Source organism: Palaemon carinicauda, chromosome 24 (genome assembly GCF_036898095.1).
Source record: "Palaemon carinicauda isolate YSFRI2023 chromosome 24, ASM3689809v2, whole genome shotgun sequence".
In the NCBI taxonomy this organism is placed as follows: domain Eukaryota; kingdom Metazoa; phylum Arthropoda; class Malacostraca; order Decapoda; family Palaemonidae; genus Palaemon; species Palaemon carinicauda.
The window spans coordinates 96058309-96073308 of NC_090748.1; the positions used below are offsets into that span (position 1 = coordinate 96058309).

General features: G+C 36.5%; 2 protein-coding genes across 2 annotated transcripts in view; one reads left to right on the forward strand and one right to left on the reverse strand.

Annotated features, from left to right (window-relative positions):
* The window catches only part of LOC137617904 (uncharacterized), a 12702-nt gene extending 9323 nt beyond the window's left edge, over window positions 1–3379 (forward strand). The window contains exon 7 of the mRNA XM_068347848.1: window positions 2073–3379. Coding sequence (XP_068203949.1) covers window positions 2073–3348 — 1276 coding nt within the window. The 3' untranslated portion in view covers window positions 3349–3379. The remainder of the gene's footprint in view (window positions 1–2072) is intronic.
* Window positions 3380–9951: 6572 nt separating this feature from the next.
* The window catches only part of unc80 (unc80, NALCN channel complex subunit), a 198815-nt gene continuing 193766 nt past the window's right edge, over window positions 9952–15000 (reverse strand). The window contains 3 exon segments of the mRNA XM_068348348.1: window positions 9952–11382; window positions 11514–11621; window positions 12126–12261. Of these exon segments, the coding sequence (XP_068204449.1) occupies window positions 10105–11382; window positions 11514–11621; window positions 12126–12261 (1522 nt within the window). The 3' untranslated portion in view covers window positions 9952–10104.

Below are 15000 nucleotides of genomic sequence, written 5' to 3' on the forward strand. Positions count from 1 at the left end.
GGTGGCTACCATACTTCTAAAGTTCTCTTTAGACTCTCCATTTAGGTAAGAGAGTGGTTTTGTATGTTTTACATTTTCTACATTTCATTGCCAGCTTTTTACTAATCAGTTTTGCACTTAAACACACCCACACATACCCACATCGCTTGGAGCTTATCTCCGGATGGGGTTTCTTAAACTAGCAGATCATTGCCGCTAGTATTGAGACTGGCATGCCGAACACAGGGGTGGCTACCATACTTCTAAAGCTCTCATTAGACTCTCCATTTAGGTAAGATAATGGTTTTGTATTTTCTACATTATATGATCTTTCATCGCCAGCTTTTTACTAATCAGTTTTGCACTTAAACACACCCACACATACCCACATTGCTTGGAGCTTATCTCCAGATGGGGGTTCTTAAACTAGCAGATCATTGCCGCTAGTATTAAGACTGGCATGCAGAACACAGGGGTGGCTACCATACTTCTAAAGTTCTCTTTAGACTCTCCATTTAGGTAAGATAATGGTTTTGTATTTTCTACATTATATGATCATTCATCGCCAGCTTTTTACTAATCAGTTTTGCACTTAAACACACCCACACATACCCACATTGCTTGGAGCTTATCTCCGGATGGGGGTTCTTACACCAGCAGATCATGGCTATCAGTACTGAGACCGCCATGCAGAATACAGGGGTTGCTACCATACTTCTAAAGCTCTCTTTAGACTCTCCATTTAGGTAAGATAATGGTTTTGTATTTTCTACATTATATGATCTTTCATCTCCAACATTTTTACAAATCAACTTTGCACTTAAACACACCCACACATACCCACATTGCTTGGAGCTTATCTCCGGGTGGGGGTTCTTACACTAGCAGATCATTGACGCTAGTATTGAGACTGCCATACAGAACACAGGGGTGGCTACCGTACTTCTAAAGCTCTCTTTAGACTCTCCATTTAGGTAAGATAATGGTTTTATATTTTCTACATTATATGATCTTTCATCGCCAGCTTTTTACTAATCAGTTTTGCACTTAAACACACCCATACATACCCACATTGTTTGGAGCTTATCTCCGGGTGGGGGTTCTTACACCAGCAGATCATTGCCGCTAGTATTGAGACTGCCATGCAGAACACGGGGGTGGCTACCGTACTTCTAAAGCTCTCTTTAGACTCTCCATTTTGGTAAGATAATGGTTTTGTATTTTCTACATTATATGATCTCTCATCGCCAGTTTTTTACTAATCAGTTTTGCACTTAAACACACCCACACATACCCACATTGCTTGGAGCTTATCTCCGGGTGGGGGTTCTTACACTAGCAGATCATTGCCGCTAGTATTGAGACTGCCATACAGAACACAGGGGTGGCTACCATACTTCTAAAGCTCTCTTTAGACTCTACATTTAGGTAAGGAAATTATTTTGCATCTTTTACATTACATGCTCTCTCATCTCAAACTTTTCCAAATAAATTATGCACTTACACGCCTAACTCAGATTGCTCGGAGCTTATCTCCTGGAGGGGGTTCTTAGACTAGCAGTCTTAGCCCACAAATTGTCCTTCTGGACTGCTGCTCCAGAGTAAAATGATGAAATGAAATTTGATTTCAGAAACTCTCCCTGTTTAATATCTAGGACTCTTGTTAGTGGTATGAAACTTATTCAAAGGCCACTTTACTGAAAAATCTTGATCACAGCACAGTGTGTTTTGACAGTGATGATCAAAAAGTTAGAGAGCAACATGCATTATTAAATTTTAAATGCTCACGAATGAACATCATAAAAGGACTGTGGCGGTCCTGTAGAGAGTAGGGTTCTCCTGTACGGGACCAGATAAGCAGCTCTTAAAGTAAAGTAAGTAAAGTAAATCCACAACTTTACCCAAAGCCAGGAAGAATACCACCACAAATCTCATAAAACTTCCTTACCAATCTCTTAAGATCCACAAACTTAACCAGAGTCAGGAAGAATACCACCACAAATCTATATACCTTCCTTACCAATCTCTAAATACCGTTCATCTTAATAATCAAACCATATGGAGTAATTAACATTTCTTTTCTTTATTTCCAGTGACCTAGCATCTATACCAATCTTCGCAACGTTTTTCGTAACTGGACCACCTTTGATCATCGGCTACTTCTCCTATAAAATATTTAAGAGGATTCGTAATTGTAAAACTGGGAAATCCATAACAAAGCCTCAGCAAGTAATACCAAGCCCAGCTGAAAGCACACCGTTCCTTTCTGGCTCTGAGGGTAAAACGAATGATGTAGAATCGAAGGATGTTTGTAGGGTGACTGAAGACAGTAGAGTCACCACTTGCAGTGTAGAATATGAAGGTACGGAGAATAGTTACGTAATAAAAGAGAACATGGAGGATAACTGCAGAGGAAAACATGAGAACATGGAGGATAACTGCAGAGGAAAAGGTGACAACATGGAGGATAACTGCGGAGGAAAAGAGGAGAACATGGAGGATAACTGCGGAGGAAAAGATGAGAACATGGAGAATAAATGCGGAGGAAAAGATGAGAACATGAAGGATAACTGCGGAGGAAAAAATGAGACCATGAAGAATAACTGTGGAGGAAGAGATGAGAACAATGAGAATAACTGTGGAGGAAAAGATGAGAACATGAAGGATATCTGCGGAGGAAAAGATGAGAACATGAAGGATAACTACGTAGGAAAAGATGAGAACATGGAGGATAACTGCGGAGGAAAAGATGAGAACATGAAGGATAACCGTGGAGGAAAAGATGAGAACATGGAGGATAGCTGTGGAGAAAAAGATGAGAACATGGAGGATAACTGTGGAGGAAAAGGTGAGAACATGAAGGATGACTGTGGAGGAAGAAATGAGAACATGGAGAATAACTGCAGAGGAAAAGATGGGAACATGGAGGGTATCTCCGGAAGAGAAGATGGTGAAATGAAAAGTGAATGTGGTATAAACGGTGAAGATTTGAAAGATAACTGCGGTATGAAAGATGGTGATATGGAGTATACCTGCAGAAGAAAAGGTGATGACATGAAAGATAAATGTGAAAGAACGGGTGATGGTGTAGAGGATAACTGCAGAATAGGTGATGATATAGAGAATAACTACAAAAGTAAAGATGACGATATGGAGGATAACTGTGGAAATAAAGGTAATGATGTGGATAATAATTGTGGATTAAATAATGATGATATAGTGACTAATTGTGGAATAAACGGTGATGATTTGGAGAAAAATTGCGGAAGGAAAAGTAATGAAACTGAGAATAATTACGGAATAAAAGGTATTGATATAGAAGATAAATGCGGAATAAAAGCTGATGATATGGTAGATAATGATAGGTGAACAATATGGATGATAACTACATAATAAAAGATGATGACAGTGGAATAAAATATGATGAGGAGGAGGGTAACTGCGTAATGAAAGATGATATGATGGATAAATGCAGAATGAAAGGTGTGGACATAGAGGAAAGTTACAGTAAAAAGGATTTTACTACAGAGGATAAAGGCAACGAAATAGATGTGAAGGTTAACCACAGTACAAAAGACAGGAATACTTAGATCAACCAAATGATATGATATAAGAGCAATATAGAAGATAACTATGCAAAATGAGAAAATGAAGAATAGCTACTATACAAAAACCTAAGGATAACACATACAAATTCGCACACATCTGATATAGCTTAATCATTTATTATCAGTATTATTATTACTAGCTAAGCTATAACCCTACTTGGAATAGCAAGGACTTCAATATGAAAAATAACCTAATAAGGAAAGGAAATAAGGAAACATAGAGTAGTGTGCCTAAGTATACCCTTAAGCAAGAGAACTCTAACCCAAGAGAGTGCAAGACCATGGTACAGGGGTCATGGAGCTACCAGATATCAATGGTTTGATTTTGGGGTGTCCTCCCAGGAGAGATTAATGCTAAAAAAATCTTGGTAAATTACATACTATATACTATAGGTAGTTTAAGACGTACATTGTTACATACTGTTATTTAATTAGCATAATCAGTATTTATCCTTACGAGCATTCATCTAGGGTAGTTTTACTTGTACACCCTACAAAAAAGGGTACTTTAAACAGAGAACACTTCTTTGAGAATAAATCCCATTGTGGAAAGTCTTTTAAATCGAGACTTGCATTTTTATGGCAAACTGGATGCCTGAATTAATGCTTTAATTCTATGAAATTGCAATGGACATTGTGATATGGTTACACCATGCACTTATGCAACTTTCAATTGACCTTGGAAACAGGGTTCTGATATAAGACAGGAACAGGGTCATTATCTTGAAAGTAAACATGCGTGTCATTGAAAACTTTTCATTATTTTTATTAATTTTTCTCTTGCTGTTTTTTTTTTTATTCTTTTAGAATAATCATGATGAAAAAGACCAGAATCCATCAATTTTGTAACATTGGCCTGACAAGCCATTCAGAGTGTATCAAAATTCCATCTCAGTCCTTAATATACATTAATGATAATTACATGTCCCATATACTAATTCTATTTTCTTAAGCCCGTTTGCATTCGGTTACTGTATTGTTGTATCACAATAAACTGTCTAGAACAATATAAATTGGTATAGTCTTCGGTCAACTTTTCAGGGACTCTAAATGTTCCTCACACAATCTTGGAAACGACCCGTGTTCCCGACCTTAGAACTATCAGTCTTCTCTCTGTGTAGCTATCAATCTTTCCTCAGTTTTTATTTTCATAATCTCTTATGTCAAGCAAATTTTACAGCGTATTATTTTAAATTTTCCATTGCAATCTTTTTTTTCTGTCTTGGCTATTCGTAGCACAAGCTGGCTACAGTGTGACAACATAACAGAAACGGTGGTGATGTTCTCTATGGATGTACTGTACTCATTTATTGTACCTCAAAAGATGCATTTTGAGTAAAATACCTATGTAACAATTCATAGAATTAAGTCTATTGAGAATAACTGAAATTCTTTTACGAGTACTTAAGAGTTTACTTTAAAACAATTATTTCACGGATTGGTCTTATCATATTTCTATACTGCTGTGATGGACTCACCCAAACTGCCTCGATAAAATTGAGTAACATAGTATTTATTACGATATACAGAATGAGTTTCATACACTAAAAATAAATTGTTAATGATTATTGTAATGTTTCATTTCCTCAAAAAATATATTAGAACAATGTTTACAACGCTTCCAGAAAGCTCGAAATCACTGGCAGTTCTTTCTTCAGACAGTCTCTACAAAGTATACAACGCGTCCAGATGGCTAAGGTCACTGGCTACAATCAGGAAGAATACCACCACAAATCTCATATAACTTCCTAACCAATCTCTTAAGATCCACAAACTTAACATAATGTGCATAAACAAAAGCATCTCAAACTGCTACATTAGGGATAAAACCGTTTCGCAAGAATCTCCTATTGTCTCATTGCAGGTTCATTAAAATACATAGAGGACTTGATATTATCATTATTCCATTTTTACTATAATTAATATTATTACTTGCTAAGCTACAACCCTAGTTGGAAAAGCAGGATGTTATAAACCCAAGGGCTCAAACAGGGAAAAATATCCCGGTAAGGAAAGGAAATGGGAAAACTACAAAAATTGCGTTGAAATATTAGAATAAAATATTCTAAGAACAACAATATCAAAATAGATATTTCATATACAATAACTATAAAAACTTCATAAAATAAAAGTAAGAAAAATAAGATAGAATAGTGTTCCCAAGTGTACCGTCAAACAAGAGAACTCCACCCCAAGACAGCGGAGGACTATGGTACAGAGGCTCTGGTACTACTGGAATGATAAGTGGTCATTTCACTAAGAAATCTTCCCGGAAAACTGAACTGCGAGCTCAGACCGTGATTAAAGACCCTTCCACATGAAAGGCAAATGCACGGAGGGTCGACAATGTTACCAATTTTGTTGTATAGTTGACGATCACGAGTTTAGATAACGTCATAAACGAGGAAACAATGGGCAAACCATCGAGGTGCCAGTGACTATTGTCTGAAAAAACTATGATTGAAATAGGCCTTCTGCCTGGCGTCTGGCCCAAGGCATAATTTCGCCTGCCTGTGCTTACTTTTTTCCTTGGATTGATTGATCTGGTAACGCTGTTTCAAAGTGAAAGAATTAGTGGCAAATAAGAGTGGCTGCCCTGCCTCATGTAGAAGGACCTTTAGTCACTGCAGGGCAGACGTAGTCATCGGATTCCCACTTACGGGCTGCCCTTGCACTAGAGCTCGCGGGTTGCATCTTTTGTGCAAGTCGTTCTAAAACAAAGGAATGTAAACGGTTCACCGAAGGTTGGTCACACCCAGGTCTCCCGTGGTTACTCAAGATTGAGAAATGATCTCCTAGAAAGAGAAATCGTAGCTCGGCTTTTTAACATATCAAAAAGCCAAGCCTGGTTGCAGGGAGTTTGCCTACAACCACTGGCAAACCAGAGCTGCGATCATAGTGGGGTGTGTTCGTGTGCGGTTTTTCCAGATCTTACTTGGAGAAAGGACCATTTTACCCCGATCAAACTCATTCCTTGAAAATATTATGGTAATAGCTATATTAATTGTATCTGAGGATGAGATCCTCTTAAGAACACATGCTAAGCAATATTGTTGTCACCCCAGTGAGGTTGATTTTGTATGAAACCTTTTCTATACTTCCCATCATGTTTCTTTCACCACTTCTATGTTCTGCCAATAGAATACCAATATTCAATATAACCTTTAATAATAGTCTATTTTCTTTAATAGTGTTAGAAATGCAGTTTTGATTTATGTAAACTCTATATAAAATTCAGTAGAATCCATAGACAAGGATCTAGAAAGATTTACCATAGGTTGTTATTCAAGCAAGCCAAATCCTTTTTGTTGTTTCCTAGGTGTATGACGTTCCAAGCATAGCAATGCTTTTTTTTCTGGCGAGTATAGACACCCTGGGTTGTGTTTATATGGAATTCTCAGCTATTCCAGGATGGCAGAAATTTTCTAATTGTTTAATGTCAAGGCTCCCCACTGTCGGGCATGGAGCTCATACTGCCAAACAAATGTAGCCGATCTTTTGCTAGGGATAGTCCTACAATTTAGTTGCTCATGATCCAACTGCTCTTTAGTTATGTAGTGTACCAGGTGATTTCAGCCATCTGGAAGCGATGTATACGTTGTAGATGTTCAATAAGTGCTAGTGGTGGTGTAGCCAGTGATTTTAGCCTTCTGAGAGCGTTCTAAACATTGTTAAAGCTGTGCATTAATCACTCGAGCTGGCAGCCTGTTGTCTCACTGATCTGGGGTACCTAATAACCCTAAGAATATTCCTGCCCAGGTGGTGCTAAGGTTCTAGCCGCAGATTGGCTGCTAATTTTACTGGAACTGACCCGCTGTCTTATCGCTGGTTGGGTCGGTGCCACAAGACAATACCGCACATGCCCTAGCTAATATAGCAGCCAATCAGCGACCAGATCCTGAGAACCATCACAGAATAGGAATATTCTTATGGAAATTCCAGATATACAAGAGGCGGGATTCTGAGCAATAGCACCGTAGGAATATTCCCAGTGGAAAAGCAACCCCATCACTTAGGCAAAATAGGATTAATACCCTTACAGTGTGGTCACCAGCCATTGACCAATGAGATCATTCCTGCCCATCCAGATTAGCTGAGAACTCTGTATAAATACAACCTAGACTGCCAAATTTGGTCAATTTGTCACAAAAGATTAGTAGTGTTCCGCTAGAGACGTCGTTCACCTAATAACCAACATGAAGAAAACATAATACCACAAACTTACCTCTTGAAAAGATTGTTCGGAATATGCTTTTAGTATAGTTAAAGAACACAGTATAGAGGGTTACTTGAAAATGGAGAGAGAGAGAGAGAGAGAGAGAGAGAGAGAGAGAGAGAGAGAGAGAGAGAGAGAGAGAGAGAGAGAGAGAGAGAGAGTTCTAATGGGCAATAAAAGTAAATAAGATAAGCAAGGGCAAGGGCAATGAAACACCAGTTATTCATAATCATGTATGTATATATCCTACATTTACATATCAGTTGATTCTAAATCTGTCACAGTGTAATCAAAGGCTTTTAAACTGTTAGATATAATAAAGGTAATCCTTTACGATATGTGGCAACCGTAGAAAACATTCAAAGCTGGTTCATTATCGTAACGCTACAACTGTAACAAACTCAGGTAACAAGAGATTATTCTTGTAGCAAGAGAGCTGAAGTAATGTAAGACCTGTAACAGTGTTTAAATTGATATATACCTGTATTTAGACAACAATTACTAAAAAAAAAAGATTGCCATGATTGTGATGAATATCGTGGCGTAATGATTTCAATCAAATATACTCACTCATTAATTGATTTATGAGGCATTGTCGTAAAATACTGCCTCTCACACCAGACTCCTATTGACTGTAAGGAGTTTTTAAACACTGATTTTCACGGGGAATGTTGCTGACACCTCCCAACATCAGCCAGAATAAAAGCATGAGAAAAACACAAGCAACACCTGGTATCAAAGATCGTAGATCATTTGAACATCAATCTCTCTTTAACTTGAAATTGGTTATTCAATATTTGTGCTTTCGAAATAGAAATTAGTAGTGTAACAACAATGGGGGGGGGTAGAAGTTAAAAACAGATTTGGTACTGTATAATATTTCAACATTGAAGGATGTCATGGCCTTTTTCTCTCCGAGTAAATTTATTTCTATGATTTGCTAAAAATAGACGTTTTCTATTGTATATGTAATAAAACTATCTATTTATCTGTCTATCTATCTCTCTCTATATATGTATATATATATACATATATATATATATATATATATATATATACTACATATATATTTATATATATATATATATATATATATATATATATATATATATATATATATATATATATATATATATATATATATATATATATATATGTATATACATATATACATATATCTATATATGTATATATCTATGTGTGTGTATTTTAAGGGATACGTAACAAAGAAACAATTATTCCCTAGGGATGTGCGTTATTGTTAAGTTACTTCTAACAAGAGCACAATTCCAAGACCTGAATATAGCTTGTCATTGGTCCATTGTCAAAAAAAAAAAAAAAATTGTCAATTCGTTTAAATTAAGAACGAACAAAAATAAATCAGCTTATGTCTACTTTAAAATTTGTGATCTGCTTCGGCAGAAAAAAAAATAATAGATTGTAGGTCAAAATTAGTAATAAATATGCAAAAAAGTTCAGGAAGGATAATTATGTGCCGTTGCAGGACTGCTAGTCTATACTAAATACAGTGTATATATATATATATATATATATATATATATATATATATATATATATATATAGATATATATATATATGTATATATATATAGATATATATATGTATATATATATATATATATATATATATATATATATATATATATATATATATATACATATATATATATATATATATATATATATATATACATATACATATATATACATATACATATATGTACATATATATATATATATATATATATATATATATATATATATATATATATATGTATGTATGTATGTATGTGTGTAGTGGGTAAGCTTTCCTTCCTACTTAAATTTTTATTTTTATGCTAGTAGGCTATGTTATGTCTTGTTCCTTAATTATTCGTATTTTCAACAAGCCGATTAAAATGTTTAAACTTTGAAACTATGATAACGACTAGTAAATATGTTTTAATAACAGTATAAAAATAGCTGACCTTCTTAAATTGTTTTGCTTTAAGGCTTATAATAGAATATAACTCATTCTCTTCAATGTAAAATAAGATTGTTTAGTTTTTCTATGGGATATAAATATTTTAAATTTTCCTATGGGGTATGAATACTTTCAAGTGTGCGTTTGTGCAGTATACCATTTTTTCACAATTGTGAAATTTTTTTTTATTTTGTTCAGAGCCTATTGCAACCCAAATGATTCTGTTTAGTTAAAACTTTATAGATCAAAGTATCCTCGTTACTCTAAGTGAATGCAACAAGTAATTATAGTCAAAGTCATGGAGAATCGTCTTAGTTCTTAGATTAAAGTATCTTCGTCTCTCTCAGTGAACGCCACCAGCAGGGATTGCTCCGAGGGACTTCGGCGGTCAAGCCTCCTCAAAAGAGATGTATATTCTCCTGTGCTGTTACTATCGTCGCCTCTTCTCTCTTTAGACTCGTCCCACCCACGCCTTGTTGGAGTGACCTTTTCACATCCCCTGTTGCTGACCAGTTCATTGGGATCATGTCCCAGCAACCCAATTTCCTCTCGTCCACGAGCCGAAGCACTTGGTCTTTCCTTGTCTCGAGGTTGCGGGTCAAATCTCTCATGGCCTGGCCAGACACGCTGCTCCTTAGCTTCTCCCTCTGTCCAGGAATGGCGCCAAACGGTTGGTTGTACATGACCAGAAGGAGAATGACTGGTTTGACTTACTTGTATAGAATGTTTATGATGGTGCGCTGCATGACCAGTATGAGAATGAGATGTTTCCTGAGCTGTGTGAGAATGCGTCGCTGCTTCATGAGCTGCATGAGAGTGAGACGCCATTTCGTGAGCAGTGTGAGCGTGTGATGTATGAAAATGGACTGAGTGCGCTGTTTGTGATGTTTGTGGATGGACATGTGAATGGGCCATGGCGTAACTGACACGGTGCATGTGACTGCTAGGTCTGGACTCTTCAGTTCGAAGGGTTTGCCTATGTTCTGGTGTCGATCTGGGTGTATGAGAATGATAGCAGTGTTCTGGATGACTAGGCTGGGCAAAGTGCACTGACAAAGAGGATTTTACAGGATGGGAAGATGTTGTCGAATGAGCAGCGTGGGTAGTGTGTCCAGAAGGAGATGAGTGAATCGCTTGCGTTTGTCGCACCGCATAGCTTGAAGATGGATGAACTAAATGGCTCTCTGGTGAATGATGCATTACTGTAGGATGCGTCGAGTGCGCATGGTGGAGCCCATGTTCTGAAGGCAGTACATGCTTAGCCTGTGATGTATGAATGTGCTGCGTGGCCTGGTGTATGGAGCAAGGGGTCTGTGGACTAGGCATTATAGGCTGATGAAGATGATGTTCATGATGTGTGTGGGGAGAGTGAGACCCATGAGAAGGACAAGTATGAGGAGAATGATGAGGTTGAGGTTGATGCTGAGTAGAAATAGGGAACGAATGGTGGGGAGAATGCTGTAAGCACTTGTGAGGTGTTCCAGAGAGTGTTTTCGGTATGGTCTCTTCCTGTTCGTGTTGAGAAGGTCCCCAGGGAGCTGGTGGAGGTACCACAGCTGGTAGAATGTCCAAACCAGAATCCTGAAGAACCTCAGCCTGAAAAGCAATCATCAATTGTAAGTCAAACCATGTAATGTATAAAATGGAAAAAATATTTCATTGTTTGAAATATTTTCTTATTCTGTTTGAAGATCGGCTCGTTTGATATCTAATCAAATTACTTTTACCTGGCCCAAAATAGGTGGTGGCTCATGGAAGCGAGTTTCTGCCATCCCTGTCTTTCTGGTAAGAACCTGAGGACCAGTTAAAGGTTCTTTGTACTTTCCAGTCCGCACCTGGAAACATTTAAATGCCAAGTAGGATTTTAATATCTGGATCTTTTTAATTGCCTATATTTGCATGGATTTTTTCTTTTATTCGCATTTTCCTTTACTCTGGACAGCAGGTTTCATTCGAAAGTTTTACAGAGATTTAAACGTTCATAATGCAATTTAGTCTTCAATTTAGACAATTCATATAATTAATTTTTCCATTCATTACCTTATTTCCACTATGCAGATCATGGCTACTCTGAAACTGCGAAAGATGCTATAATACAAAAATATTTTTACGAAGTTGAGAACACAGAAGACAGATCAAATTATATACATAACATCCAAAATGTATAGCAAAGGATAAACACCAGGCAAGTGGGTTACACAAGTTTTGGTAAAAATGGAAAACGGTAAAGAAATGTTTATTCTTTGCGTTATTCATTAGAGAAAATGCTATTGTTTTTTTCTCAAGAAGGGGTTCTAGCAGAAATAAAATCAAATTAACTTAATTTTAAGAAGACATACCTGCATCTCCAGCCTCTCCAAGTCTTGCAAACTCGTGTCGAACCCGCCAAAGCTTTCCCTGTATCCTGACATGGTGGAGGTCTCCATGTAGCTTATTTCGCTGGCACTCTCCGGCTCTGGTTGTATTAAGCCAGATCTGGTAACCAAGGAAAAGCTCCATTAAAATCATCGTTGGCACGAAGGGTGGCACCACCTTTACAGAAACTTTCCAACCAAGTTGTGAGCAAGTTATGGAATGATCTTCCTAGACAGGTAGTAAGAATCGGTAGAACTTTAAAAGTTCAAACTTGCAGCAAATGTTTTTATGTTGAATAGACTGACATAAGTCTTTTTATGGTTTGTATATGAAATATTTGTTTTAATGTTGTTAATATCTTTAAAATATTTCATATCAAATGTTGTTAATATCTTTAAAGTATTTTATATTAAATGTTAATTACTTCTCATGTTGTTTATTTATTTCCTCATTTTCTTTCCTCACTGGGCTATTTTTCCCTCTTGGAGCCCTTGGGCTTATAGCATCTTGCTTTTTCAACTAAGGTTGTAGCTTAGCTAGTAATAAGGATAATAATAATAAATAACAACTCTCCAGAATCCAGATGGAGCTAGTGGAAGTCGTGAAGAGTCGCCATAGATATCTATGAAGGGTCACCGTTCGTTGGTTCGTTCAGATTGCCTGGGTCTAGACAATCAGTCATAGCCCCCAGACGGTCACCGTATGATCCAAGTGAGTGTAATTGTATGCGAATGGGTTAACGATAGATGCTTGTTCTATTGGGATCCGTGCTTAGAAATAACTAACGATATACATAAAGGTTTAAAGGTTTAAAGGTCGCTCATGAATGGCAGAGGCAAGGGACAGTGACATTGCATTAGCAATCAGGAAAATGCCCTAGAGACTGACCATATATTATATGATCAGTACCTAAGCCTCCTATCCATCCAAGCTAGGACCACAGAGGGCCAGGCAGTGGCTGCTGAGGACTCAGCAGATAGACCTATAGGCTCCCCCAAACTCCCCCCCCCCCTCCAACCTTAGCTCACAAGGATGGTAAGGTTGCAGACACTAATAGCACTAACGAGTCTGAACGGGACTCGAACCCACGTCTGGCAAACACCAAACAGAGACGTTACCAATTAGGCGACAACAAGGGAATCTGGAATGAGCTTTGATGGGAGTATGGATCAGATTACTAGCTTTTCTTGAAATTATTTCCGGAAGGAAAATATTGAAATAAGGAAGGTATGTTGAATAAGTGAGTCTTTTTTGGAGAAAATTCTATTGAATATGAGCATAGATAAAACATAAAGGTTTTGAATTCAAAATCTCTAAAGTATAATTGTAATGATAATATGATGATGATAATATTGAAAACAATATCAGGTGATAGCCATTAAGAATTGTGAAAAAAAAAAAAGGTTTGTGGTTATTAATGTTTTCATTGTTCTTAGAGTTTATGATACCTTTTTTTCAAGAAATGAAGAAATAAGGATAAAGTGTAGAGATATGAAGAGAGGGGGAAAGGATGAAATGCTCAAATGTGAAAAAAAAAAAGAAGAAGAATGGATTCCTCATATATGAAAACAAAATAGGAAAAAGGAACTGGATGCCAAAAGAATAGAATACCAAGGTATGACAAGAAGAAAGAAGAGTGGAATGCTCAGTTGGAAAAGCAGAATGAGAAGCCAAGATATGAAAAGGAATGAGAAATTGAGGACTCGTCTGAAAGGATTCTTCTTAAGTGAATATTCGAACGAGGCATAGGTTGAAGAAGCTAACCAGCGAAGTATTAAGAGATTGAAAGAAACGAATAAGAAATAAATGGTAATAAGCAAAGCACTCTGGGGAGATACTTTACCGTTTCTACAACATTTACAATGCTTACCAACAGGTAAAATTACTGGGTATACCACTTAATGTACAGCCTCTACAATATTAACAATACTTCGAGAAGGCTAAATCCAAAGACTACACCGCTACCTGCACTTACTGCATTGCCTCTACAACGTTTACAATGCTTCCAGATGGCTCAAATAACTGGTAGGTCTTTTTCTTATCATCTACAGTCTAAAGAAGATAATGGCAGTGGATATGACGTCATCAATGATAACATTAGTTACAGGGTTGCCACCCAGCATACGTTACCTCATACGATCTATACACCTTAAAACACAGACACAAATAACCCTGTAAGATACAGGCATCAGATTTTATGCTGAAAAGGAGGATATTATGTTATGAAATGTGTTAAATAATACAGTCCGCTATCTCGGATTAGTTGAATTAATTCACACACAAAAAACAGATTTAGCTTCTAGAATCCTTTTTTTTTCTAGGTAGATGAGTAAAACCCAAAATGGCCTTTTATCTCAGTTTTATCTAATATTGGTTAGAATTACTAATATTGTCAAATGGGAACGTGGAGATACTCATGCATATGGAAGAATATTTGTATGCATAGACACATTAAAAGGCAATAATTACTGATAGTTATGTCCAATTGTCAGTAACAAAAAATTAAAAGACAGTATGTTGGAAAATAACGAGCATTACATGGGATTTCCTAGATATTTTTCATTAATGGAAAGCATTTTTACCAGATATTTCCATGTATTTACTTTATAATTTTATGCATTATAAATCAGTTAATCTGATTTAAAAAAAAAAAAAAAAAAAAAAAAAAAAAAAAAAAGCTCTTCCGAGAGCTCTATCATGGTTCATTATAGCTAAATACATTATAATAAATAAATAAAGGATTTAAAAGTATTGAATCAAAACTAATGAGTATCTAAACCTACACTACATTTATTTGTGCTAAATACTAATTTCTAGTTTTCTATCATTAAAAGTGTATACCTAAGACTCAAAACTTAA